Source organism: Balaenoptera musculus, chromosome 15, assembly GCF_009873245.2.
Source record: "Balaenoptera musculus isolate JJ_BM4_2016_0621 chromosome 15, mBalMus1.pri.v3, whole genome shotgun sequence".
In the NCBI taxonomy this organism is placed as follows: domain Eukaryota; kingdom Metazoa; phylum Chordata; class Mammalia; order Artiodactyla; family Balaenopteridae; genus Balaenoptera; species Balaenoptera musculus.
Genome location: NC_045799.1, coordinates 28,090,499 through 28,114,865, shown reverse-complemented (window position 1 = coordinate 28,114,865; position 24,367 = coordinate 28,090,499). Strand labels below are relative to the sequence as shown.

The 24,367-nt window shown below is 53.5% G+C and overlaps 1 protein-coding gene and 1 long non-coding RNA gene across 2 annotated transcripts in view; one reads left to right on the top strand and one right to left on the bottom strand.

Moving 5' to 3' along the window:
- Nucleotides 1–1,201: 1,201 nt before the first annotated feature.
- LOC118881790 overlaps nucleotides 1,202–24,367 on the bottom strand; it is a 33,536-nt gene continuing 10,370 nt past the window's right edge. The window contains exons 2-3 of the long non-coding RNA XR_005016606.1: nucleotides 6,514–6,757; nucleotides 1,202–2,288 (exon numbers count right to left, since the gene is read on the bottom strand). This is a non-coding gene — a long non-coding RNA (uncharacterized LOC118881790). The remainder of the gene's footprint in view (nucleotides 2,289–6,513; nucleotides 6,758–24,367) is intronic.
- SCRT2 (scratch family transcriptional repressor 2) lies at nucleotides 11,721–23,328 on the top strand. The gene is made up of 2 exons (XM_036827014.1): nucleotides 11,721–11,853; nucleotides 22,538–23,328. The coding sequence occupies exons 1-2, from the start codon at nucleotides 11,721–11,723 to the stop codon at nucleotides 23,326–23,328; spliced, it is 924 nt and encodes a 307-aa protein (XP_036682909.1).

The following is a 24,367-nucleotide window of genomic DNA, read 5'->3' as shown; positions in this document are numbered from 1 at the left end:
TCCAAGCACGGCTTCCAGGCTTCCTGCATGAACCTTCCAGCCATCTCTCACCACTTCCACCTCCACACTGAATGCCTGGCAAGTCCCCTGGGTCCTCTTTCTTTCCCAGCTCCTTTGCATTTGCTGCCTCCTCCCTTCCTGAGCACCCACAGACCTTGTTAATTCCTGCTCATCTGAGAGATCACTTCCTCCGGAGAGACTTCCCTGATCCCTCCAGGCTGGGTGAGGGACCTCATGGACTTTCTCCCATCAAAGCATCAAGCCTTTACGTTGTCATTGTCTTTGCTTGTGTCTTGTGAAGGGAGGACTGAGGCTCACACACATCCCTTTGCCTACTGCCCAGCCCAGGTCCTGGCACATTACCAGGCCACTTACTAGGCACTAAGTAAACGTGAGTGAGTGAATGAATGAATAAGTGAATGAATGAGGTGACGACTGGTAAGCTGCCTGTGCTGGATGAAGGGGTTTAGGCCCCCTTTCCCCTGTGTCACAGGCCTCCTACCTCCCAGGCTGTTGGCTCCTGCAGTCCAGGGCCTCTGAGCTCATAAGGGAGGATGATCTGGGACCTCTCTGTGGCTAAAACTTCCCTCCGACCTCTAGGAGGTCTGGCTCAGACCCCTTCCCTCGCATCACCGTGGGAAACACCAACTTCTCCGCTCTGTCACAAGGTAGCCCAGCCTTGGCCCAGAAGTCAGCGGCACCACCTTTTCTCCTTCACTTCCTACATCACCTCCCACCACCTCTACTGGTCCTTCACCTCCTGCAGCACCTGAGGGCGGATGACCCAGGAGCTGGCTGTGTGGTCAGCTTCTCCTGGCCTGAAGGACTTCATCTCACCCTCCTGCTCCCCTCGCAGACCCAGGATACGGGAGGGAACTTGGAAAGGTGGCAGGCAGGGAGCTCCTAAAACCTGATGGGCCAGAGTTCATAGAACCCTTTGATATCTGATGAAGCCTATGGACCCTTTCTCAGAATAATGTTTTTAAATTAATAAAATAAAATATATAGCATTACAAAGGAAACCAATTATTGGTTTTGAACCAATTATTTGATATTGAAACAATTATCAAAATATTAAAAACAAATCTGCATCACAGTAATACATGTGCTTCTTTATTATATATTATAACACAAGATTTAGCAAATAACTGTTGTAATTTTCAAGTCATTATGGGCATATACGGTATTTCAAGATATCTGGAACATCTGTAATGTGACAAGAAAATATCTGTGATTTCTATTAGTGACAATTTACAGGTCCTGCTAATGCCACTATGGTCTGTGGCCTGCATTCATCATTGAAGGAGTGATAAATTTCAGAAAGAGGCTAGTGAAATTAAAGGCGCAATCCTTTTCCTATCCAAGTTAATGGTGGGCCTCCTGAATTCTTTCTATGGTCCCCAGGTTAGAAGCACCTGTGATGGGGAATGACAAGTACATCTCAAATAAATTAGCACTTCCCTTCCTATATCCTGGCAGACATCATTAATCAATTACAGCAGTCTTTCACACTGAGCCCAAGCTCAGTTCTAGAATCTATCTCAACGCTATGCTTTGGGCTATGGCTACCAACCAAAGTGGGCTCTTGAGCTGTAATCAACTTGCCATTCCTAGGGGCGGGGAAGGGGACAATGCCATCGTCAGAATGAGATTAAGGGAGAAGGGGTAGTAAAATGAGGTTTAGCAACAGTACAGGGAAGGGGCATAAAAACAGAACACTTGATCATAGCTTAATGTATGTCACCAGGGCAAACAGTCACCAAAAAGCTTATGAAATGTCTGGACAAGTTATTAGAAGTCCAATATCTAGAGTGAAGAGGTGACAGTCCCTTTCTGCTCAGCTCTGCTCATATATTTCTGGAGTTCCGTGCTCCGTTCTGGGCCCTACACTTTCAGAAAAACATCAGAAAACTGGAACATGGTTCGGGGAAGTAACCACGAATGCGCAGGTGTGGAAACCATATCCTGTACCACTTACCTGTTCAGACCATGAACATGTTACTGAGACTTTCCCCTGAGTCACGTTGTGCTAGGACTTGGGAACACCAGTGTGAGCAGCCCCAGGCCCCTGCCCTTGGAGTGAGGACAGTGGAAAGAACTGGGTGTCTGCATACCCCCGAGGGGCCATCCTGCACCAGAAGGTTGGAATCTGTGGTATTCCACTCAGTCTGAGAAAAATATTACTACTGGAGTTTCCAGACAATGGCATGGGCTGCTGAGTCATCAAGGATCCATGGCAGCAAACATGCTTGAAGAATCTCCGAGAGGCTCAGACATCAGGATGGAGGCTTCATATGCAAAAACAAAAGAAAACAAAAAATTAGGTCAAAGGCCTGGCCAGAGGGAGACATCCCTGCTAATGGGGCCCCAAGGCCAGAGCTCATGCTGCCGACACCAACCCTGGATGCTGACACCTGGACCTTTGTCCCTGCTGCTTTTGGACACTCAGTGTAGAGGCTGCCACACTCTAGCCAGCACGGCATGGGGCTAGGCTGGGCCACATGACTGCCCCAGCTGCAGAGGAAGTGGGAGATCAGTATGGACCCTGTTGTGGGAGAAGGGGACTCATCAGGCAAGGGTGTTGGAAGGTTCTGGGCAGTTGAAAGGAAGGTCACCTGTCCACTCCAGCCACCAAGGACCAGGTGCTTCTTCTGCGTCTGGCTCTATGCTTGGCGCTTTCCTTGTCTTGTCTCTGTTAAGCATCTCCTCTCTCCTGAGTGTGTGCTGTGCTTGTCAGTGCCCATTTTACAGATAAGAAAAGTGAGCCTCAGAGAATCCAAGTCATTTGCCCTGTTCTTTTAACTGCTTCACAGAGGTGGGCCAGCTGGGGCAGGGGTAATCATTATCCACTTCGAAGCCAACCTGGGCAAGTGGGATCTAAGTTCCACCAGTCCTGGGATCTCTAGGATTCCAGACTGCACCTGCCACAGCAACGCTAGCGTGGATTCCGTGTGTCCCAACCAAGCATCTGCTGCATCCTGGACTCTATACAAACGTCATCTCCTCAGAGAGGTCTTCCTTAACCACCACAACTAAAACAGCCCCACCCCATTCTATCTCTGCCCCATGTCACTTGTCTCCCTGGCATTTTGTAGACAGGAAGCTGGCCTATCTATGTATTTGTTATTATCTGTCGGCACAGTAGGATGGATGTGAGCTGCATGACAGCAGGTCTTTGTCCTGTTCACTGCTGCGTCCCCAGCTCTGAGCACAGTGCCTGGCACAGAGTAGGTGCTCAGTAAGTATCTGCAGACTTACTGGTTGTGAGCCTTGGGGCAATTTCTTAACTTCTCTGTGCCCATGTGGTCCTTTATAAAATGGGTATCATCATACTGTCTACCTCCAAAAGTAGTCATGAAGATTCCATGAGTTCATGCCGTATCACAGCCAAGCAGACCTTCTAATGAGCCCCTACTGTACACCAGGCCAGTGGGATTTCACGGCAGAGCCTTGACCGTTAGAACAATAGGAATCAGAGAGGAGATGCTCCTTTGGGCTGCAAGGTCCAAGAGGTCAATGGGAAGAGAGTGGACTCCAAGCTCAGAATGGCTGATGTTACTGAGCACCAACTGTGCGTGAACTGGCGTCCTAAACACCTCACTCAATTCCCACCTGCTCTGCGAGGGAGGTACCATTCGTACCGGCATCCCCATTTGACAACTGAAGACACTGAGATACAAAGAAGATAGGTAAGTTGCCCAGGGTAGATAACTCATCAGTAAGTAGCAGAGGAGGGATCTGAACCCAGGCCGTCCATGCTTTTAACCCCTCTGCTCCCCTACCCCTCTACAGCTGGGGTGAGAAAGAGGGGAGGCTGGGAAGGTGTGCACTGGGGGCATGTGGGTGTTCTGACTCCTCAGGAGTTTGTCCACTAGTCTGGGGTCAGGCACAGGTCAATATTGACAACCTCCTGCTTCCAGGCACCTGGGCCACCTCTTGGCTTTTTCCTGAGTCTGATGGGTTCCAGCTGGTATATGAGCAGAGGCAGGAGCAGGAGGCAGAGCTGGGGGTGCAGAGAGGGGTTGATTCCTCTGCGCCAGGAGCCCTGGGAGCCGGGAAATGCCAACTCTGCAGCTTCCACAACCACCTCAGCATCTGTCAGGGATGGTTCTCAGCTTGGCTGGTGGGTAAGAGAGGGAGGCAGGAGAGGCCACGGAGGGGTGAGGGAGCCAGCCTTGATCTGGCAGGCAGGAGCCTGAAAATTCCAAAGAAGGCACTTGCCTGTCCTGTGCCTCAGTTTCCCCAACTGACAAACAGGGATGGGCAGGGAATGATGCTGATATGCTGAAGGCTGTTCAAGTACACCTTCTATTTATCGAGGGCTGATTACTCTCCAGGCCTCATAGAGCCCCATTTAGTAGGTGCTATCATTGGCCTCAGTCTATAGAGGTGACACAGAGGCACAGAGAGGTGAAGTGACTCGCCTGAAGTTATACAGCTTGAAGAGGCACAGCTGGGATTAAAGCTTGGCTCAGGGTGACCCAGGCCCAAACTCTGAACTATCTCACTTGCTTGAATGTGAAAGGCTGTTTAGCCACTCCATCCCTGACCCATGCTGGGGGCTTGTCCCAAGTCCCCCTGACCCAGCAGGGAGCCCAGTGATCAGATTCCTGCAACCAGTCCTTTCTAGAGGTTTCAGGGAGCTGCTTAAGGGGTGACCTTGCCAGGGTTCAGGAACTTGGAAGGAAAGACACTTTAACGCGGGAAGGTCAAGGACTGTGGTAGTCAGGGAAGGGACTCAGTTATCCCCCAAAGCAGAGGAAAACCTTGAGGGTTGACAAATTAACCTAAGCTCAGGCCAAAGGGGACCAAGGTGAGTGGGGGGGGGGGTCACAAGGAGGTTTTACACTCATTAGTTTATTCATTCATTCAAGATATATATTTATTGAGCACTTATTATTTGCCCAGCACTGTGTAGGTGATAAGGTGTGGCAGTGAATGGAGCAGATATGGGCCCCCACCCCCCACTTAAGGGGCATTCAGCCCTGGGGGAGCGGGGGAGGGAGACCCCCTTTGGCACCTTTGCCACTCTTAGAAAGAGGGATTATATGGTTTAAGATCATGGTTTGAATCCTGACACCTAGCTGGGTCTCCTTGGGCAAGTCACCTTGCCTCTCTGAGCTTTGGTTTCCTCATCTGTAAAATGGGAATAGCAGCAGGCCCCACCTCGAAGGTTGTTGTGATGGTTAAATGAGGTAATCCACATAAAGGGTTGGATTTGGCTCCTGGTACATAGTAAGTGCTCAATAAGTGTCAGCTAGTATTATTATCATCTGGGACTTTAATTAATTAATTAATTAATTTTTATTTTTGGCTGTGTCGGGTCTTAGTGGCGGCACACGGGATCTTTTCCTTGCGGCGCCTGGGCCTCTCTCTAGTTGTGGCGCAGGCTCCATGGGCTCTGTAGTTTGTGGCACGCAGGCTCTCTCGTTGAGGCGCGCGAACTCAGTAGTTGTGGCGCACGGGCTTAGTTGCCCCGCGGCCTGTGGGATCTTAGTTCCCTGACCAGATATGGAACCCGCATCCCCTGCATTGGAAGGCGGATTCTTTACCATGGGACCACCAGAGAAGTCCCTCATCTGAGACTTTAGAACATGCTCCTTCCCACCACATATCATCTCTGTCCTGGGCTAGATCTTGGAGTCAAGCAGGGGAGCGATGGGAGGAGGGGTTAACTAGGCAAAGAGGGAAGGAAAGCGTGCTCTTGGCAGCAGGAACAGTATATGCCAAGGCCTTGAGGTGGGAGGCTTTGAGGGAACAAAGGAGAAGCTCCGGCAGGGTCTGGGACTCTGACACACCCCCAACTGACCCCTTCCTGAAGTCTGTCGAGGCTCTAAGCTCCTGAGCCAATGAGGAATGAACATGGAATGGTTCCCAGAAATTGTGGCCAGGGCCCTTGCAGCTGGAGAGGAGGCAGGGTGGCAGAGTGGTGAAAGCACAGCCTCTGGCGCAGACTGTCTGGGTTGGACCCATGGCTCACCACCTACTGGCTGTAAAACCTTGAACAAGTTTCTTAACCTCTCTGGGATCAGTTTCCTCTCCTGAAAATGGGGCTGACAATACTGACGAGTCAGAAGGCAAGTGTGAGGATTAACTAAGGCGATATTTGTAAGGTGTGTAGATGAGTACCTGGCATGCAGCCCAGAGCTGTAAGTGTTTATTAAATGAATAAAGAAAAACATGTGGTGGCTGTGGGGAGGTGCCTGCCACTCGGACTGCAGTCCCTGACAGCCTCCCACTGCAGCGCCCTCTCAACCGGCCACAGTGTCTGAGCTGAGGCCACCCCCTTCCAGGACGCCCCGCTGATGACTGGGCACGGTGGGGAACCAGGGCCTGGACACTCTGCCCAGCATGAGACTCCTCTGCAGGAGATCTTGGGGCTGGAGCTCCCTGTGGGGTTGGCCAGTCCTCCTTCAAGCTGCACCATGGCCTGGGGCTCCTCTTACCCAATCTCCCTGTCTCCCACCTCTCCTTTCACAGGTGTCAGACCTGCACCCTGGTCTGAAGGCACACCTCTTTTTCTTGCAGGTGTTGTCCCCAATAAATCTCCTGCACGTCCATCTCTGTTTTCAAATCTGCTTCCGAGGACCAAAATGACCAGAGAGAGAACACAGCAGCTGTCAGATTCCAGAGACCCCCCACATGGCCTTGGGCAAGTCGTCTCTGAGTCGTGGTGTACAGAGCCGTGAAGAGTCAGGTTCAGGCTTTTCCTACCCTCTTTCCTTTGGCTCAGAAGAGGAGGGCCTGGGGAAATACACTGAAGAAACAGGCAGAGTAAGTGAAGCTTACCAGAGAAAGAGCCCCATCAGTGTGGAGTGGATGCATTTGTGGCCACTCCCCTTCTTGGAATTCATACAGAATCCATTATCGGCTCTGGACAGCAGCTCAGGGACCATCTTGTCCCATGCCCATTCAACAGACCAGAAAGCTGGAGCCCAGAAGAGGGAGCAGAGATAGCAGAGGCGAGCCTAGAATCAGTCTCCTGACTCCCAGAGCGGTGCTTCTTCCTAACACTATGGAGCGAAGCCTGCAAATGTGATGTCTGGTCCCCTCTTTACAGATATGCAGAGTGAGGTTCAGGGCAGCTCTGCCAACCACCTGGGGTTACGCAGCACTGAGATTCACACCCAGACACTAGTAGCTGCCCTCCTTAGTGATGGGCAGGGCAGGGTTGAAATCTGAGGGATATCAGAGCAGACTAGGGAGGGCCGAGCCTGCAGCCCTCACCAGCTAAACCCATTATGCCAAGACTGGGACTCCTGGGGAGGCAGGCAGTGGGCCACATAGATGTCAGACCCTCCCCAGCTCCTCTGCACAGAAACCATATGGCCTTGAGCCAGTCATTTCACCCCCGTCTGTTGATTGGGCTGATAACAGAGCTTTCTCCCATGAGGTCATGGTGAGGCTTAGGTGAGTGACGAAATGTAAACAAAAAATAGTCAACAATTATCAAGTCAGGTTACTCTGTGCCAGGCACTGCTCTAAACACTTTACAGGTACATTATCATTTAATCATCACTGCAACATTGGAGATAGTTCCTATTAAAATCTCCATGTTACAGACGAGGAAAGGGAGGCACAGAGAATCACAGAGCTGGGAAATGGCAGAGCATGGTTTTGAACTGAAAACAGGCTGATTCCAAATCCCTCTATCGAAAGCCCCTGGCAAGGCCAGCTTCTGTGAAGGGTAGATGTTTAGAACAGTGCCAGGCATTCGGAGCCACTGTTGATATAATAATAATTATTGTTGTCGTTGGGGAAATTTGCCATCGGCAATGCTATCTTCCCAGAAGTCAGAAGAATGAATATCCTGACATGTTTTACGAAACTTTATCATTTCTTCTCTTCAGAAGTAAGGGAGTCGTTAGCAAGTACTCAAGATAAATGTTTCTTGAACTGAAACATTTTATGGTCTTTAGGAAAACACAAAAAGAAGGTGGAGAAACATCCGTAGTTCCACCACCCTTCTTTCACTTTTCTGTGCATGTTTATTTTTACTTTGGTCCATAGTTGTAAACATGCTGTGAGAGATTTCAAGATTCTGCATCTTTCACTGAATATAATTCCATGAGGTCTTCCCCATATGATAATTTTTAATGGCTGCAGAATATTCCATCCAGGGGATGTCTTCTTCACAGCCCCTCCTCATTGTCTCCAACTTGGAGGTTTTATTCCAGTCTATGATGGTACAGCAAGCATCCCTGGGAAAAAAATTCTTTCCTTATTTGATGTGACTTGGAAAAATGAATTCCTAACAGTGGACTTTCTGAACCAGTGAGCCGGTGTTGGGGGAGGTTTGGGAGACAGAAGGCCCTCCATGGTGTCCTAGTGCTGAAACCATGCCAGAAGTTGTGTATTTCATCCATGCTTAAGGACACCCGACCCCATAGGTATTTTTGAACTTCACCTTCTGGGCTGAGGGTTTCTTCTTATCTGCTAAAGGTGCTGATACCACCTACCAGCTGGAGGTCAGAGACTTGGGATCTGATCTTCAACCTGACACTAGTGAGCTATGGGACCTTGGATACATCACCTCCATCTGTCAATTCAAGGGGGGATTACCTCTCCACCCTGCCCACCTGGTGAGGGAGAGTCCAGCCCCAGTTCTGTCCCTAAGTCACTGTGGACCCTCAGTGTCCTGTGAAGCTCTCTGGGCCCAGTTTTACCATCTCTTATGGAAGAGGTAGGAATGATAGAATCATCGAGCAGGTAGAGGAGTTGAGCTCATGGGCACCGACTTGTCTTATTTACCCCACTGGACTAAGCACCCCTAGGGGACAGAGATCCCAGTACCCAGAACAAACTCAAAAATATGACTACACCATGAATAACTATCAACAACTTCCTCTATGTGAGCAGTGAAAAGTTAATTCTCCAACCAATATGTCCACCTTTTAAGGCTGACTCTCACCCCACAGTCATTCACTCATGATTTATTGAGCACCTTCTGGGTTCTGGCCCTGCCAACTTCCTGACCTCATCTCCTTCCACTCCTTGCTGTTCCTGAACTGCCCCAAGCTCATTTTTGCCTCAGAGCCTTTGAACTTGTGGAGCCTCTGCCTGAAGCACTCTTTCCCTGGCTCCTTCCATGGCTGGCTCCATCTCATCACTCACGTCTCTGCTTAGATGTCACCTCTTCCAGGTGACCCTTGCTGGCCACCCTGTCTAGGTACCAGCACTCTCCATCCCCACCCAGTTTTATGTCCCTTGAATGTCACCTCCAAGGAGACGAGGGGCTAGGACTGTCTAGGTCACCACTTATTCCACAGAACCCCACAAACATGTGTTAGATGAACCCTGGGTGCTCCAGGTGCAACTGTACATATAGAATCCACACGGAATGAGCATGTACTATACGTCAGGCACCATTCCAAGCCCTTCTGCAAACAGCAACTCTTGTAATGCTCCCAACAACCCCTGAACTAACAATTATTATTCCCATTTTATAAAATGGGAAACTGAGGCACAAAGAAGTTGAATAACTTGCCCAAGATCTCATGGCTAGTAAGTAGGGGAGCTGGGATACCCTACTGCACCCTGTTAAGAGTATGCTGAGCCAAACACAGGACAGAGTCACAAAGCTCAGAGGCCAATGGGCAAGCTGGCCCTACCATGTAGGAAGTCAGGGGCACTTCACAGAGGAACTGATGCCTCAACTATGCCCTGAGGACAAGTAGGCGTGAACTAGGGTGAAATGGAGGGTTCCTCTGAACAGAGGAACCAGTGTGGAGGCCAAGAGAGAGCAGGAAGCCTGCAAGACTAGAAGTCAGCTTGTGTGGCTGGAGTAGGGAATACTGGGTGTGCCATGAATCAGGGGGTGTGAGCACCTCAGCCCTCTGTGACTGAGGTTAAAAAAAGTCCCAGAGGGCAAAATATGGGGCAATATGGCTGAGAAGATGGGCAGGGTCCCCCAGATCATTCAGGGCCTTGGCAAGATCAGGGGCCCAAATTTCATTCCGAGGTTTCTAAGTGACACCTGAAAGACTGTGTGAGGGCCCAAAAGCCGGCGGGGGGGGGCGGGGGGGGTTCTCTGGAAATTTTTGCTGACTCACTATGGGACCTTGGGCACCTCCATGGCCTCTCTTAGCCTCCATGGGTCTTAGTCTCCCAACTGGTATTGGATGACCCAGTCCCAAAAGCACATACCCACTGCATCAGCCTGGCATCCCATAAGCAGAATGCTGTTAACCAATGAGATCTTGGCATTCCTAGAGTCTGATTCCGGGACTCTTGTGCTCTGGACATCCCATACTTGCTGAAGCCGGCCCACCACCATGGCACTTTGCCAAGCAGCCTCTCTGGTCAGGGGGTTGCATTCTACTGCTCCTTGGTCCTGCCCAGATATGGGAGCTCCCTTAGGTTTTGGCTGGATTGGGGTGGGGGTGGGGGGGGTCTGCTCAGATCCTCCTGGAGACAAAGGAGCTGACCTGCGAAGAGTTCCAGCGGGAGCCCCACTCCCCCTCCCTTCCCCCCTCTCCCTTCCCAGTCCACGTGTCTCTATTGTCTGCTCCCCGCTTCAGGGAAAGACACAGCCTCGGATGTGTCAAAACCACCACCACCACCACCCCCCCCCGGCAGCAGGGAAATTAATTACTGGACGATTTTCACTTCCTCTTGCAGCGCGCGCCTGAGCTAGGCACCGGAACAGGACTGGCTGAGCGGGGCTGGGCATCGGCATCGGGGACTTGCTCCCCCCATCAGTTCTGGAAGAAGAAAGTTAAACCCCAAACCCAACAGGGGGCTTCAGTGGGAAGCCAAGCTGGGGTGGGGGGATGACTTCCCCTAGTTAACAGCTGAGTGTCCAAACTAGCCCCTTCAAAATTGGGGGACAGGGAGAGGGCTGGAGGCAGGAGGATCGCCGCTGGCGAGCTCACACTCTTTTCTTTGCATTCCCTTCCCTGTCCCCATGTGCCTGAACCCCGCCTGCTCAGACCACTCTACCTCCTCTCCCCTCTCTTTCTCTCTCTATCTTGCACTTTTCTTTCCCTTTCTTTGCATCCCTGGGGTGCTTTGTTTTTGTGTATCTGGAGCTCTCTTTTTCTCCCGTGGGTGTGTGTGTTGCTACTTCTCTCCATCTCTGCCTTTCTTCTCTCTCTCTGTTTCTCTCTTGTGTCTTTTTGTCCTTATCTTGGTCTCTCTGCTCCTATTTCTACCTCTTTCAGTGTGTGTGTCTCTCTTTCTCTGTATGTCTCTGTCTTTCTCTATGTATCTCTTCTCTCTCTCTCCCCCTTGTCTCCCTCCCCCCCTTTCTCCGTCTCTCTATATCTCTGCGCCTTTCTCACCCTCACTTTCTCCCCTCCTGCCTGCCCGCTGCTCCCTGAGCCTGGCCTGCCCCCACCGCCGCCGGTTCAGGGGAACGTGTGCGGAGCGATTGTCCTGGGGGACATTTGATGGATTAGAGCGCTGAACAGTTCCATTGCTAGGGGACCACCTGATCTCCTCCAGCCTGCGTCCCATATAAAGCCGGCAGCCGGAGTGCTGAGCACAGCTCCAGCGATCGCCTGTCTGCGCGCCGCCGCCGCCAAGCCCGAGCGGGAGCCAGAGCCAGAGCCGGGGCCGCCGCCACCGGTGCCGGCTCCGCTCGGCCGCCCGCCCGCCCGCCCGCTGGGAGCTGTCCAGTGCTGAAACCCCGCACAGCCAGCCAATCGCGCCCGGCTGGCCGCCTCCCCCCACCGGGGCCCCTCGCTAGTGCCCCCGCCGAGCCCCCTGCCAGTCGCACCATGCCCCGCTCCTTCCTGGTAAAGAAGATCAAAGGGGACGGCTTCCAGTGCAGCGGGGTGCCGGCCCCCACCTATCACCCCTTGGAGACCGCCTACGTGCTGCCTGGCGCCCGGGGGCCGCCCGAGGACAACGGTGAGTGGGACCCGGCGGGGGGGTGGGGGAGAAGAGGGCAGGGGAGTTCGGGCCCTCCCCAACTCGGGCCACGAGGAGGGGTGCGCGCGGTAGGGAACCCCGGGAGAAGATGACCCTGGCCGTGTGCGCCTCCCGGGCTTCCCAAGGGCTGGGCGGGCGGGGCAAGGGCCAGGTCCGTACAAAGGGAAAGTCGCAGGGTCGGCCCATCCCGCCATCGAGCGCCAGCCCGGACTTTGAAAGTTGTGGCCCTAGATTGGTGCCAGAGTGAGGGGTGGTGAGAGAATGGAGAGAGAGAGGTGCCCATGAAGGGCTAGTGCTGGGGGGCTAATGCATAAGGCAATCTGAGGGTCCCCTCTCCGTGGTTGAGGGAAGGAGTCTGGTTCCCCGAGAGTGCTCCCTTGATGGGGAAGGTAAACCGGCCTGGACTACCAGTCCCTGGGGAAATAGGGTTGGTTCCCTGGGGGTAGCTGGGGGCACCCTCTTTCCCTTCAAGCCTACTCCCCCTGGCGATGCCAGACAAGTGTTCTCGGCCCCCTCTCTCAGCAACTCTTTTGTTACCCTCAGCCGCATGCCTGCCAAAGGCTGGGCCTGTCCTGGGGACTGAGAGGAAGAGGGAATTTCTAGGAGGGGTTCCCCCAAAGTGGCTCCTGGTTTCCTGGGCTGCACTCCCTCCCCCTCCAGTTTCTCACTCCCCTCCAGACCTAGCCCTGCTGTTTTTCGTCAGTCCCCTACCCCCAAAAACACTCTATTTCTTTCCAGAGCAAGTGCCTGTAGGGACAAGGGTTTGGGGGACAAGAGAGGTCATTCAGGTCCAGAAGGGGGTGATCTCTGGAGGGTGTGGAGAAAAATCAGAGACTGCTTCTGTGGACCCCATCCCCCATGAAGGGGATCACAAAGGGGTTCTCCTCTGATGGTCCCCACCAGGACAGGTGTCTGGAGCGGGGGCATCCCTTTGGCAGTAAGAAATCTGACATCACATGTGGCATCAGCTTTGGGGTGTGTGTGTGTGAGAGAGAGAGAGAGAGAAGGGGAGAGGAGAGGAGAGAAAAAGGAGAGAAGAAAGGACTGAAGAAGAGGGGGGAAGCTGAGATGGCAAAGGCAGGAGGGTGGGAGCTTCTGCCTCAGGGATTTCCAAGCACTTCACCCACATTCCATCACTCTGCCAAGCCAGGTAGCAAGAGGGCGCTGGGTAAAAGTCTCTGTGACCTCATCAAGGTCAAAGAAATTAGGGAGTGATCAGGGATACAGCTACAGCCCCTCATCTCCTGGCCTCCCCCAGATCCCCAAGAGAATCAACCTCCCTTTTTCTTTGCCCACATGTCTCATATTCTACTGTCCTCTTTTCTTGACCCCAGGACCTCTTGGGGTTGAGGACTGAAGCCCAGGGATATGGCTGGGCTTATCTGAGTGCTGGCAGGACAGAGGGTGGACCTGGGGCCATGCCAGGGCTGGGGACCTGGGTAGAAATGGAAATGCCTGCAAGCCTGGGATGTGGATCCCTTGGGGAACTGACACAAAGCCCTGGGGTTCTGCCCGCTGAGTCCCCCTTGGTCCTGTCCCAGGCCAGCTGAGAAAACCTAGAGAAGCCCAGAGAATTTCTCATGCACAGCCAAAACTGCAGACTGTTCCTCAGGAGGGAGGCAGGAACGCCTTGCCTTGAATTCAGTCCAAAAAAGCTTTGAAAGGAGCCCCCGAGTGAATGGTGGGAAGCAGGGTAAGGGCAAAGCCATCAGCAGGGATGTTCTACCAGCTTTGATACCCTAGAACCATCCCTGTCCTTGGCCCTTTCCCCAAAGGGTTCCAGACCAGCTCCCTCTGGGGAATCCTGAGGCTGTCCTGATAGTCTGATATCTGGTCTGGAACTCTGGGAGGCCTGGGCTTTAGATCTCTGACTTGCTCTGTGACCTTGGGCAAGTGCCTTCCCTTCTCTGGTCCTCCGCCTCCTCAGCAGTGAAAGAGTTTGGATGGCATGATCTAAGTATCCTTCCAACTTTGACAAGCTCAGCTTCTGTGAAGGTCAAGTTTGGGTTGGGAGGCAGTGGAGATGACTAGATGAGGGTCTAAAAGAATGCAGGGGGCCATTGTCAGGGTTTCTGTAGCACTCCATTTACCATCTGATGTCTGGCTGAGGGTGGCAGAGTTTCTGAGGCCAGGCGTTTTTCTTGGCTTCAGTCTCTGCAGGCTGTCCCATGCTGAGGACAGGCACCCTGACCTGGGTGCCCTGGCAGTGCATGCAGTAAATGGTTAGTGTCGGAGACCAGGGTGTGACCCTTCAAGCTCTGGTATGGCCAGGAAACACAGGGTCTGCCTTGTTCCGTTATCGGGGGCCTTTTCCACCCCTGGGGTGTGGCCAGATTGGGAAGTGAAGGCTCCCTCACTCCATGGGTGGGTAGGGGTGCTGGAGGTCCTCAGAGAGCCTGCCGGCTCCTACTGGTCCGTTGTCTCCGTTCTGCCGGAAATAACCTTGCTGAGCATTTGAGGGAAGTGTGAAAAATTGCTGAGCTGACGTTTTTCTCTCTCAGCGTGTGTAAGTGTGCTGGGTAAACAAGGAGAAAGAGAGGAGGGGGGGAGGTGAGGAGAGTGAGGGAGAGAAGGAGGGGGGAGGAGAAAGGAGGGAGGGAAGGGGGAGAGCCTGGGGCTGGAGATAGTTCCAGTTATTAGAAAGATCCTCTTACAAGCCATTCCTGCAGCAACGGCTGCAGGGTCAGGATGAGACTGGTGGGAGGGGAATCTGGGGAAGGAGCCTATGAATGTGGAGGTCAGGGGAACCACAGGCTCCTAACTGATGAAGATGCAGGACCCCAAATTAAAGAGTGTACCCCCAGCTCAGGGAAAGGCTGGGAGTGCTGGAGAATTCCTGGAGGACTCCTCCTCCTCCTCCTCCTCCTCCTCCACCCACCCACACACACACCCCAGCAACGCTCTTCTTTGCTTTCTTACTCCCTTCCTTCTCAGCCTCCATGGGCTGGCCAGAGGGTGTGGCAGGTGCATCTGGGCTCCAGGCTCCCCCTGAATGCACAGAACCCCTAAACAGGGAAGGAGAAGCCCCACAAATGGGGAAAGTTCCAGGTCTCTGTGCAGAGCTCCCCAAAGAAGGGAGAGCAGCTCTAATTTCACCATCCTCTCCAGTGCGATGCCTCTTTTCTCTCCCTCCTGCTCCTTTTGCTCCTCCACTGCTTTCTGCCTCCATGAAGCCTTCCCTTCCCCTCCTCTCCCCTGGGTGATTCTGAGCACAGATTCAGTCTCTCGGTGAGATGCCAACTCACATCCTCCTAACCCCCTCAGAACCTCGCCCTGCAACTCTACCAAGCCCACCCCTTCACAGGCCTAGGCCCCCATCCTGGGGAATGCTAGGGATTCAGCCATCTCAGGGTAGGCCGCTGCCCGTCCATCTGCATAGCAGTGGTCTCCATGGACCGGTGGACATCTTCACTGCCCCTGGCGCGTCTACCTCTCCTCACACCCTAACTCTGAAGTCCAGCTGGATGCCAGGTCCTCCTTCCTCTGCACCCCCACCCCATCCTGCCCCCATACTCCTTCAGAGTGCATCTGACCCAGGCAGATGAGGGATCAATGCCAATCCAATAACACACTTGTCTGCCCTCTGCAGCTACATTAAGCCTCCCCAGCAGCTGAGGAAGCGCTCCTACTTCTGCCCATAGGCTTATCTAGTTGACCACATTATACCAGCACCCGCTTCTGCTTACCCCCTCTGATGGCGCCGGGGAGTCTCTCCAGGCCAGGCCTGGGAACCTGGCTGAAAGTCCCCAATTGCCACACATCTACCCCACACTTCAGAAAGCCCATTTGGGGAGCAGGGATGCAAAAGGCTAGCCCCAATCCCTTGGCAGAGGGAGCCCAGAGATGGCTGAGGAGGTGCCCAAGGACACACAGCAGGCCCATATGAGTGTTCTGCCCCGGGCATCTTGGTCTTGGTCCAGGTCCAAGGTCAAGATCAGAGACATGTCAGAGGTCCAGGTTCAAAGTCCATGTCCAACGTCCAGTCCAATGTCCAGGTCCAATGTCCATGTCCAACCTTAAGTCTAGGACAAGGTCTGAAGTCTAGGTCCAAGGTCAATGTCCCAGGTTACAGGTCCACTCCAAAATTCAGAACAAATCCATGTCCAAGTTCAAGTTTCAATCCATGTCCGGGTCAATGTTCAGCCTCCAGGATCAGGATCCAGATCCAATTTCTAGTCCAAGGTCATGTCCAGGTCTATTCTCAAGGCTGGATGGTTCAAGTCTTAGAGCCACCATCAGCTTTCTCTGTGGCTCTGAACTAATCTTCCCTTACCCGAGCCTCAGTTTCTCTCTTACGAAAAAAAGCAGTCAAACTTGATCTCTTTCAGCTCTGACCTTCTAGGGACCCAAAAATCTGATTTTCCTAAGAATTAGTCACTGGGAATGTGGAACAACAGGGTCCATGTGGGATACTGAATCTGGGGCCCCTGGTCCCCCTTAAAGCCTGGGGTCACAAGGGGTACACGAGGGGCCCAGACTGAGTGTCCACTATTCCGACACTCAGTTTGTGGCTTCTGAGAGAGGATGGGAGAGTACATCAAGTCCCTACGGCAGCACAGCAATTTATACATCCCCATCTCACACACACACACACACAGTGGGCAAATGGCAGTAAGAGCAGAGTGCTGAGGAAGGTTAGCTTCAACTGCCAGAGGCAAACCTGAGGCCAGAGAGATTACTTGCCCGAGATGACAAGGGCATAAATGGCAGACCGCATCACCCTCCCTGGTGGGTGCTTCATCTACATGTTCCAGGGATCCCCACAGCCTGGAGGCCCTCTGGGGGGCATGCAAGACGCTGCTGAGAGAGATGAGCCCCCCAGAACTCTTGGCCTCCTTCCAGCTGTGGTCTCCCCTGGGATGGAGCGTCCGCTGCCGGCCTTTGGCTAGGAAGGGAAGTTGGCATGGGCACCTTCTGGGGCACAGAGAGGGTAGGGCAGAAAAGCAGGGGGCCTGGAGAGACAATGTGCATTATGCATGACAGCCAGTCTCGAGGAGGCCCAGAAAGGGCCCCAGGGACACCCTGGAGGGAGCAGGAGGCCGCTCCACCAGCCAGTGCTGGGCAACTCCAGACCCTCAGCCGCCATGCCTATCCCCACAACCCCTTGAAAAACCTTTCCTATCGATTCCTACAGAGCTGTGGACCTCCCTGTGGGCCACGGGAATTGGGTCACAGTCAGGAAAAACCAGAATATGGGGGATTTCAGGAGGGAGGGATGGTGGGGAGGGGCCCTGGAATCCTCTCAACACTCCCTGGGTCTGAGTCAGTGGGCACGAGCCCCGCACCCTACAGCCCTGGTTATGTTGGGCCAGACCTCACTCTGCCCACCACTCATCTGGACTCAGGGACACCCCCCTCCCCAGTGGGCAGGTGTACCAGCTGCCAGGCCCTTGGAGGAGGTGGGTGTCATTTCTGGTCCAGTGCCCAGGGAACCGCTAACAAAGATGCTATAATAAGGGGAGGGGGAGGTACCAGCCCCTTTGCCCAGCTCTGTGAGCAGACAGGAGAAACTATTTTTATCCTGCTTTGCTGCTGACAGACCTGGCTTTCTGCTCAGCTGGCTGGAGCTGATTCTCGAGGCCCGAGGCCCTGGCACAGCAAGACACAGCTCTAAATATACTCATGCAGCAGCCCCTCCAGCCCCCCCACCTAGCAGGGCCTGGCCCTCCTCAGGAAAGTGGGCCACCTGGGAAGCTGGCCCATTACTAGGCCCCTCTCTTCTTCTGCTCATCTTGAGACAGGGAAGTGGGATTTGGGCTGGAAATTCCCTCGAGGAAGTTTGCAACACTGGGAATCTGAGAGAGACTAGGAAAAAGAACACTGGCCTGGGAGTCAGGAGGTCAGCCTAGCTCTGTTGTGAACTTGCTTTATGATCTGGTCAAGGCCCCTCTCTGGGCTTCAGCTTCTGTAGAACTAGGGCACCGGAGCAAGTGACCACCACATTCCCTTAGACACAAGCTAATGTGCATAAAGCACCAAGCAGGGTGCCTTGTACACAGTAAGTGCTCAATAAGTGTTAGTCATTACTTTTATTGATCATTTACAAAAATTTACAAAGGGCTGGTGCATTTTCTAGAAGAATAGCTTCTCCCCACCCCCAATTCCCCATCATCCCATCAGACACAGGCCAGCTGGGTGGTAGTATTTGAAGAAACCCACCACCCTTTCCTCCCACCAACAGAAAATCTTCCCTCCCCTAGCAGGTCTCCATGCCTGCTCAGGGGTTTTGGAAAAAAACAGACTCTGGAGGGTTTTGAGCCTTACTCCTCCTCCAGTGACCTTGGCAACTCCTCTCCCCTCTCTGGGCCTCTGGGCTTGGTGCAGTGCCTGGCACACGGAGAGGGCGCAGGGGTAGCTGGAAGCAGTAGGAGCAGAAGTACTTCTCAGAGATGCCCCCACCCTCATCCCAAGGGATCAGACAATTGGAAGAGACAATGTCTGCAAAGCACCCAGCACCTGATTTCTCATAAAATTCCCTTGCAGAATTTTTTTTCCCTTGCAGAATTTTTTTAAAATGTATTCTGGACCTTCAGTCTAAAATATCAAGACTCTTAAGCAGGGAAGACCAAAAGTCATTCTCAGGTGACATGTACATGACATCTCTACATCTCCGAAGTGTTTCTGAGCCTTCCCTATAGTCCCACATCGCAGGAGTGGCTCTGTTCCCTATCCCTCAAATGGGGCACTGGAGCCCAGAGAGGCTTTGTGACTTGCCCATGGTCACACAGCTGGAGTATGAGTAAAGGAGCCAGGATGAGAGCCAAGTCTCTTCTGAGTCCCTGGCCCTCCCTGCCTCTATCTGGACCCAAACAAGCGAGGCCTCTCTCACCCCGTTGGCTGGGGGACAGGCAGCTCAGCCTTCTACAGTCACATGTAAGGCAGAGGAAGGCACCCAAAACTTGTCTGAGTTCCATGCACAGAGTCAGAAGAGCATTGCCTATAGTGTCCTAAAGGATTCTCCAGGGTTGAGGTCCAGAGAGGTGAGGTGGTTTGCCCAAGGTCACACAGCAGCCTAAGATACCCATGTGTGTCCCCTTCACTCTCTAGCAGTTTAGAAGGATATCACTAGGAGATGTAGGGACAATAATAATGACAATAAAATAACAGCTTGAGAGGCTACTGTGTGCCAGGCATTGTACTAAGTATTTTACACCATTAATTCATTCAATCCTATTATGAGTTCCTTTATACAGATGTGGCACAAAAAGGTTAAATAACTTGCCCAAGGTCACATAGGTAGGGAGAGGTCTGTGGATCTGAGAATGAGGTGGAGTTGATGGGGGTTGGGGGATGGGGGACAGGACAATGGGCATCATTGAGGGGGTCTATTCAGCCACGATGCAAAGAGTGTTTTTAGAGCATTCCAGTCAACCTTCTTCTGGTAGAGGCAGAGTCCAGAAAGGTTAAGCAACCTGACCAAGGTCACAAAGTAAGTTAGAACCACCTCTGCCAACATGACCACATAAATTCTCATACAACCCTCCACTCCCACCCCACAACCCATACCAAACTCCGCAGCTGCTGGCCATCATGTCTGGCCCCACAGTTCCTGTCTGGAAGGCAATTCCACATCTGTCCCTAAGCTGAGGAGGAGCCTTTGTTTGAGGCGCCCCTATTTCTACAATATATAGAGATCCCAAGCGGCAAGAGAAAGGTGCTGCAGTACTGCAGGCCACCACCAGAGGGCACCACGGAAAGAGGGCCCTGCTGCAGCGAGGACTGCCCGGTCCATTGAGCTCCTACCAACGTGGGTCACCAGAATTTTTCTCACCAGACCATGAGCCAGAAATTACACATCTTGGGTGAGGAAACAGTGGCCCAGGTTGGAGCTGCAAAATGTGTCTGTGCAGATGCCGAGAAAATTGCAGCACAGAAACCCATCTGGGGAGATTTATTATTATTCATAATAACAGCCAACATGTGCCAGGCGCTGGGTTGGAATCCTGTCTCTAAGTTACTACCTGTGCAACCTTGGGCATGTTACCTAACTACCTTATGCCTCAGTTTCCTCATCTGTAAGATGGTACCAACCTCAGAGTCATAAGGGTGGGATGCATTCATGTGTAGAGCCTTTAAATAGTATCTGACATATAAGTGCTCCAGGAGTGTTGGTTACTATTTGTTCACTTTTCACTTATTGTTTGCTTATTCACGGACTCTGTACTGCAAACTGTGTGAGTTAGGTGCTTTTATTTTCCATTTCACAGCTGGGGAAACAGAGGCACAGAGAGGTCAGTTTGTCCAAGATCACACAGCTGGGAATAGTAAAACTGGAACTCAATCCAGGTAGTCTGGTGCCAAAATTGTGCTCTTAACCAATATGCCATCCTTCCTTAATAACAGCACATGCAAGGCACTGGCCACATGATCAGTGACCCCCTCCAAATGCATTCTACACTATCCCCATACCCAGAGAAAGGAGCAGAGATGCAGGAAGAGGCACGACTTGCTCCAGGTCACCCAGCTACAGTCAGTGTCGGGAATCAAGTTGTCCCAAGACCAAGTAGACAGAATGGTCTGTGGCAGACCCTGCTGGGCCGGGGATTGAGGCTGGCCTGGCAAATCTTTTTCTCCCATTCACCACCCATTTCACAAATACTTATCAAGTGTCCACTAGCTGGGGCACTGGGGATAGGAGGTGAACAACCCAGCCATGGCCCCTTCCTCAGGGACCTCCCAGCATGTGGAAAACAAGGGGAGCAGTGCAGTGGGTTCTAACTCTTGTTCCACCACTACCACTTGAGTAAGTGGTAGTGGTGGAACAAGTACCACTACCACTCTGAACCTGTTCCCTTACCTGTAACAGGTATTTTTGTGATGATTCAACGAGGTGATAGGAGTGAAGCACTTAGCACAGAGCCTGGCACTTAGTAAGTGCTCAGTAAATATCAGCTAGTATTATCATTATCATCAGTAATTACACCGGGAAGAAATACAGAAGGAGAAAGAGGGAGTCTGGGCACGCCCAACAGGTATTTAACTCAGTCTGAAACAATACTCCCTGAACATTTTGGGGCTTTAGTACCAGGCCTGATTCCTGGAGTGGGAGGTAGGGGTACCACCAGACCAAAGGCAGACAGGAGGGGAAGATGGGGTGCTGAGAGGCTGAGCACCCCCCATTATAAAACTGCCACCACCAGTGCCCTCTCTGCATCTGACTACAGTGCCCCTCCCTACTGAGTCCTCCACCCCCGCAATCCCCAATCATTTCTGTGTTCAGAGGGCCCTGTGTGGGCAGCTGAAGAGACAGAGGGAAAGAAAGGGTACACCATTGCTTTCCAGGTTGGGGGACAGTCTGCACACAGACTTAACCCTGTGATCATCCCAAAATGCCATATGAGAGGCAAAAGCACGAAGGCTGAATCAGGCAGGCAGGCTGTTTAAGGGGACGAAAGCTCTGAATCTAGTTCCCTGCTTACAAGAGAAACTCTCCTGGGAGCCCAGGCCCCAGGCCCTTCAAGGAGGGTGCTGGGACCACACAAGGCCCAGGGAGGCAGAGACAAATCAGGGTGGCCCCTGCCCTTGGAAAGCCCCTGTCGAGTGCCCTGGGAGAGCCCTGGCCCCCTCACCCACCAGTCACTGGATCCCAAAATGGAAAGGATTTCTGGCCCAACTCTAGAGAGGAGTGAGGGGCTTGGGGGGGGGGCGGGAAATGAATCTCACAGGGGGACTCCAGAAGGTTTCTAGTGGATCAGGGAGCAAAACAGGCTTGGGGGCAAGTACAAGGAAGTTCCCTTCTTGGAGCATCTATTACATGCCACATATGTGACCTCTTTTAAATCCCCCAGCAACCCTGGGAGGTGGGTCTAACAGGATTGTGATTCTTTCATACAACATATATTCCTTGCACACCTCCTTTGAGCCAGGCACACAGATCCCACCCGGGAAGCTCACAGCCTGGTGGGGGAAGCAGACAATTAAATAATCTTCAGTGAAGTCGCTTTTTCAAGCAAGTAAAAAGCATAATTATAATAGCTAACATTTATATAGCAATTACTGTGTGTTCTCTCTCTCTCTCAATTTCCTTATATGTAAAATGGGGATTATAACAGGATCTACTTCATAGGGTCTGTGATGATTAAATGAGTTAACATGTGTAAAGCATGGTGGCAGAGCTTGGCGCACAAGAAGTGCTTAATGCATCGTTCTTCTCATCACTTTACTCAGTCCTTCCAAAGACCCTGGGAAGGAGTGTCTGATCATAAGCTCCATTTTGCAGATGAGGAAACTGAGATTCAGGTAAGTCCTAGGACTGGAACTGGCAGAATGCTGCTGGAATAAAGAAAGCCTGGACTTTAGCGTCAGGCTGCCAAGGTTTGGATCCTGGCTCTATCAATTACTAGCTGTGGGCTTAGACTATACGCCTCAGTTTCTCTATCTGTAAAGTGGGTGCAATAATAATACCTTCCTTGCGTGGCCGTGAGCACTTGACAGTCAACACAAAGCCAGTAGAACTTGACCTCACCGCGCTCCACGAGGGTGGGGTGGGGTGATTTTTATTGCGGCCCACGGAGGAAGGATCCGAACTCGGGCAGCCTGACCCCCAGAGCACAGGTGCACAACAGCGACTGCTATTGTACAAGCAGCCGTCACTTCCCTACAGCGGCCACGGGGACGCCTCCCGGGCGCCTCACCTTCCCCGCTCCCGTCTCGCCCCCTCCAGGTTACGCCCCGCACTGCCTGCCCCCCAGCAGCTACGATGCGGACCAGAAGCCGGGCCTGGACCTGGCGCCGGCCGAGCCCGCGTACCCGCCGGCGGCGCCGGAGGAGTACAGCGACCCCGAGAGCCCGCAGTCCAGCCTGTCGGCGCGCTACTTCCGCGGGGAGGCGGCCGTGACCGACAGCTACTCCATGGACGCCTTCTTCATCTCGGACGGGCGCTCGCGGCGGCGGCGCGGCGGGGGCGGTGGGGATGCCGGGGGCGCGGGGGACGCCGGAAGCGCCGGTGTACGCGCGGGACGCGCGGGGGCGCCGGCGGGCGGTGGGCACCGGCACGCGTGCGCCGAGTGCGGCAAGACGTACGCTACGTCGTCGAACCTGAGCCGCCACAAGCAGACGCACCGCAGCCTGGACAGCCAGCTGGCGCGCAAGTGCCCGACGTGCGGCAAGGCGTACGTGTCCATGCCTGCGCTGGCCATGCACGTGCTCACGCACAACCTGCGCCACAAGTGCGGCGTGTGCGGCAAGGCCTTCTCGCGGCCCTGGCTGCTGCAGGGCCACATGCGCTCGCACACGGGCGAGAAGCCGTTCGGCTGCGCGCACTGCGGCAAGGCCTTCGCCGACCGCTCCAACCTGCGCGCGCACATGCAGACGCACTCGGCCTTCAAGCACTACCGCTGCCGCCAGTGCGACAAGACCTTCGCGCTCAAGTCCTACCTCCACAAGCACTGCGAGGCCGCCTGCGTCAAGGGGGCCGAGCCGCCTCCGCCGCCCCCCGCCGGCCTCGCCAGCTGAGCCTCCCGCCGTTCCCGGGGCCCCCCACCTGCGCCCTCAGCGTCCCCCAGCTGCGTTCCCCTGCCCACGCCCCTCGTGGGTACCCCGCTCCCAGACCGGAACTTTTCTCTCCAGCCCCTAACCCAGAACTCGCTTCCGGCACTGCCTTCCCCAGTACATCCCCACCCACATCGTCCTTACCGGCTACCAAGATTCGGACCTTGACCCCTTGTCCACGCCCTCAAGGCTCCCAACTCAGGCACCAGGTCCGCACCTTTCCCGGGCCCTAGAGCCGGAATTTTCTCCCCTCCCCCACCCCAGACTCTGCACCTCTCCCCTTCTAACTTGCAGACCTTTCCTCTCATTTCTGAGCCGAGTCTCAGACCGGTTCTCTACTGGAGCCCCCAGTGTAAGGCCTAAACCCCCCTTTGACTCACACCTGCAATGGATGCCCCATCCACACCAGGACACAGGCCTGAGGGATCTAATCTTCACTCCTCTTGGAGTCCCCACCCTGTCCCTGATCCCCTCCTCACCTTGGCCTTAGGTCCAGCCATTCACACACCACCACCACCCCACCTTCCTCAACCTCAGGTGGCCTTCTCACCCATTCCCACCCCTACTCTTTCCAGACCCCTCATTCCACTAGCAGCTCTCACCCCTCTGAGTTCACCTGACCTGGGGCAGACTTGAGGGGCAGTTCAGGGCCCTGCCCCCTAATGTAGCCCTTCTCTCACCCCAGGACAGCCTCTCCCCAGATTCTCTGAGCACTTTCCCCACCCACAGGACTACAGGTACCCCTCCTTACTCGTTGGGGTGAGGTCTGGGGCACCTCACAAATGCCCTTCTCCCCATCCGGCTGGGCCTCTCCAGTTTATTTATTTGTGTATTTATTGATTTATCTATTTATTACTCTATTTAATCTCTTGGCCTCACCAGGGATGGTCTGGCTTTCCCAGCTGGACTGGGAGGTCAGGGAGCCAAGCAAGGAGAGGGACAGCAAAGGCCATAGAGGGCTGTCTGCCACCCCAACACACCCCATTTCAGGGAGTGAGGGAGA

Coding starts and splice junctions, on each gene's coding strand:
- SCRT2 (XM_036827014.1), top strand. CDS start 11,721: ATGCCCCGCTCCTTCCTGGTAAAGAAGATCAAAGGGGACGGCTTCCAG. Junction 11,854..22,537: donor GGGGCCGCCCGAGGACAACG/GTGAGTGGGACC, acceptor CGCCCCCTCCAG/GTTACGCCCCGCACTGCCTG.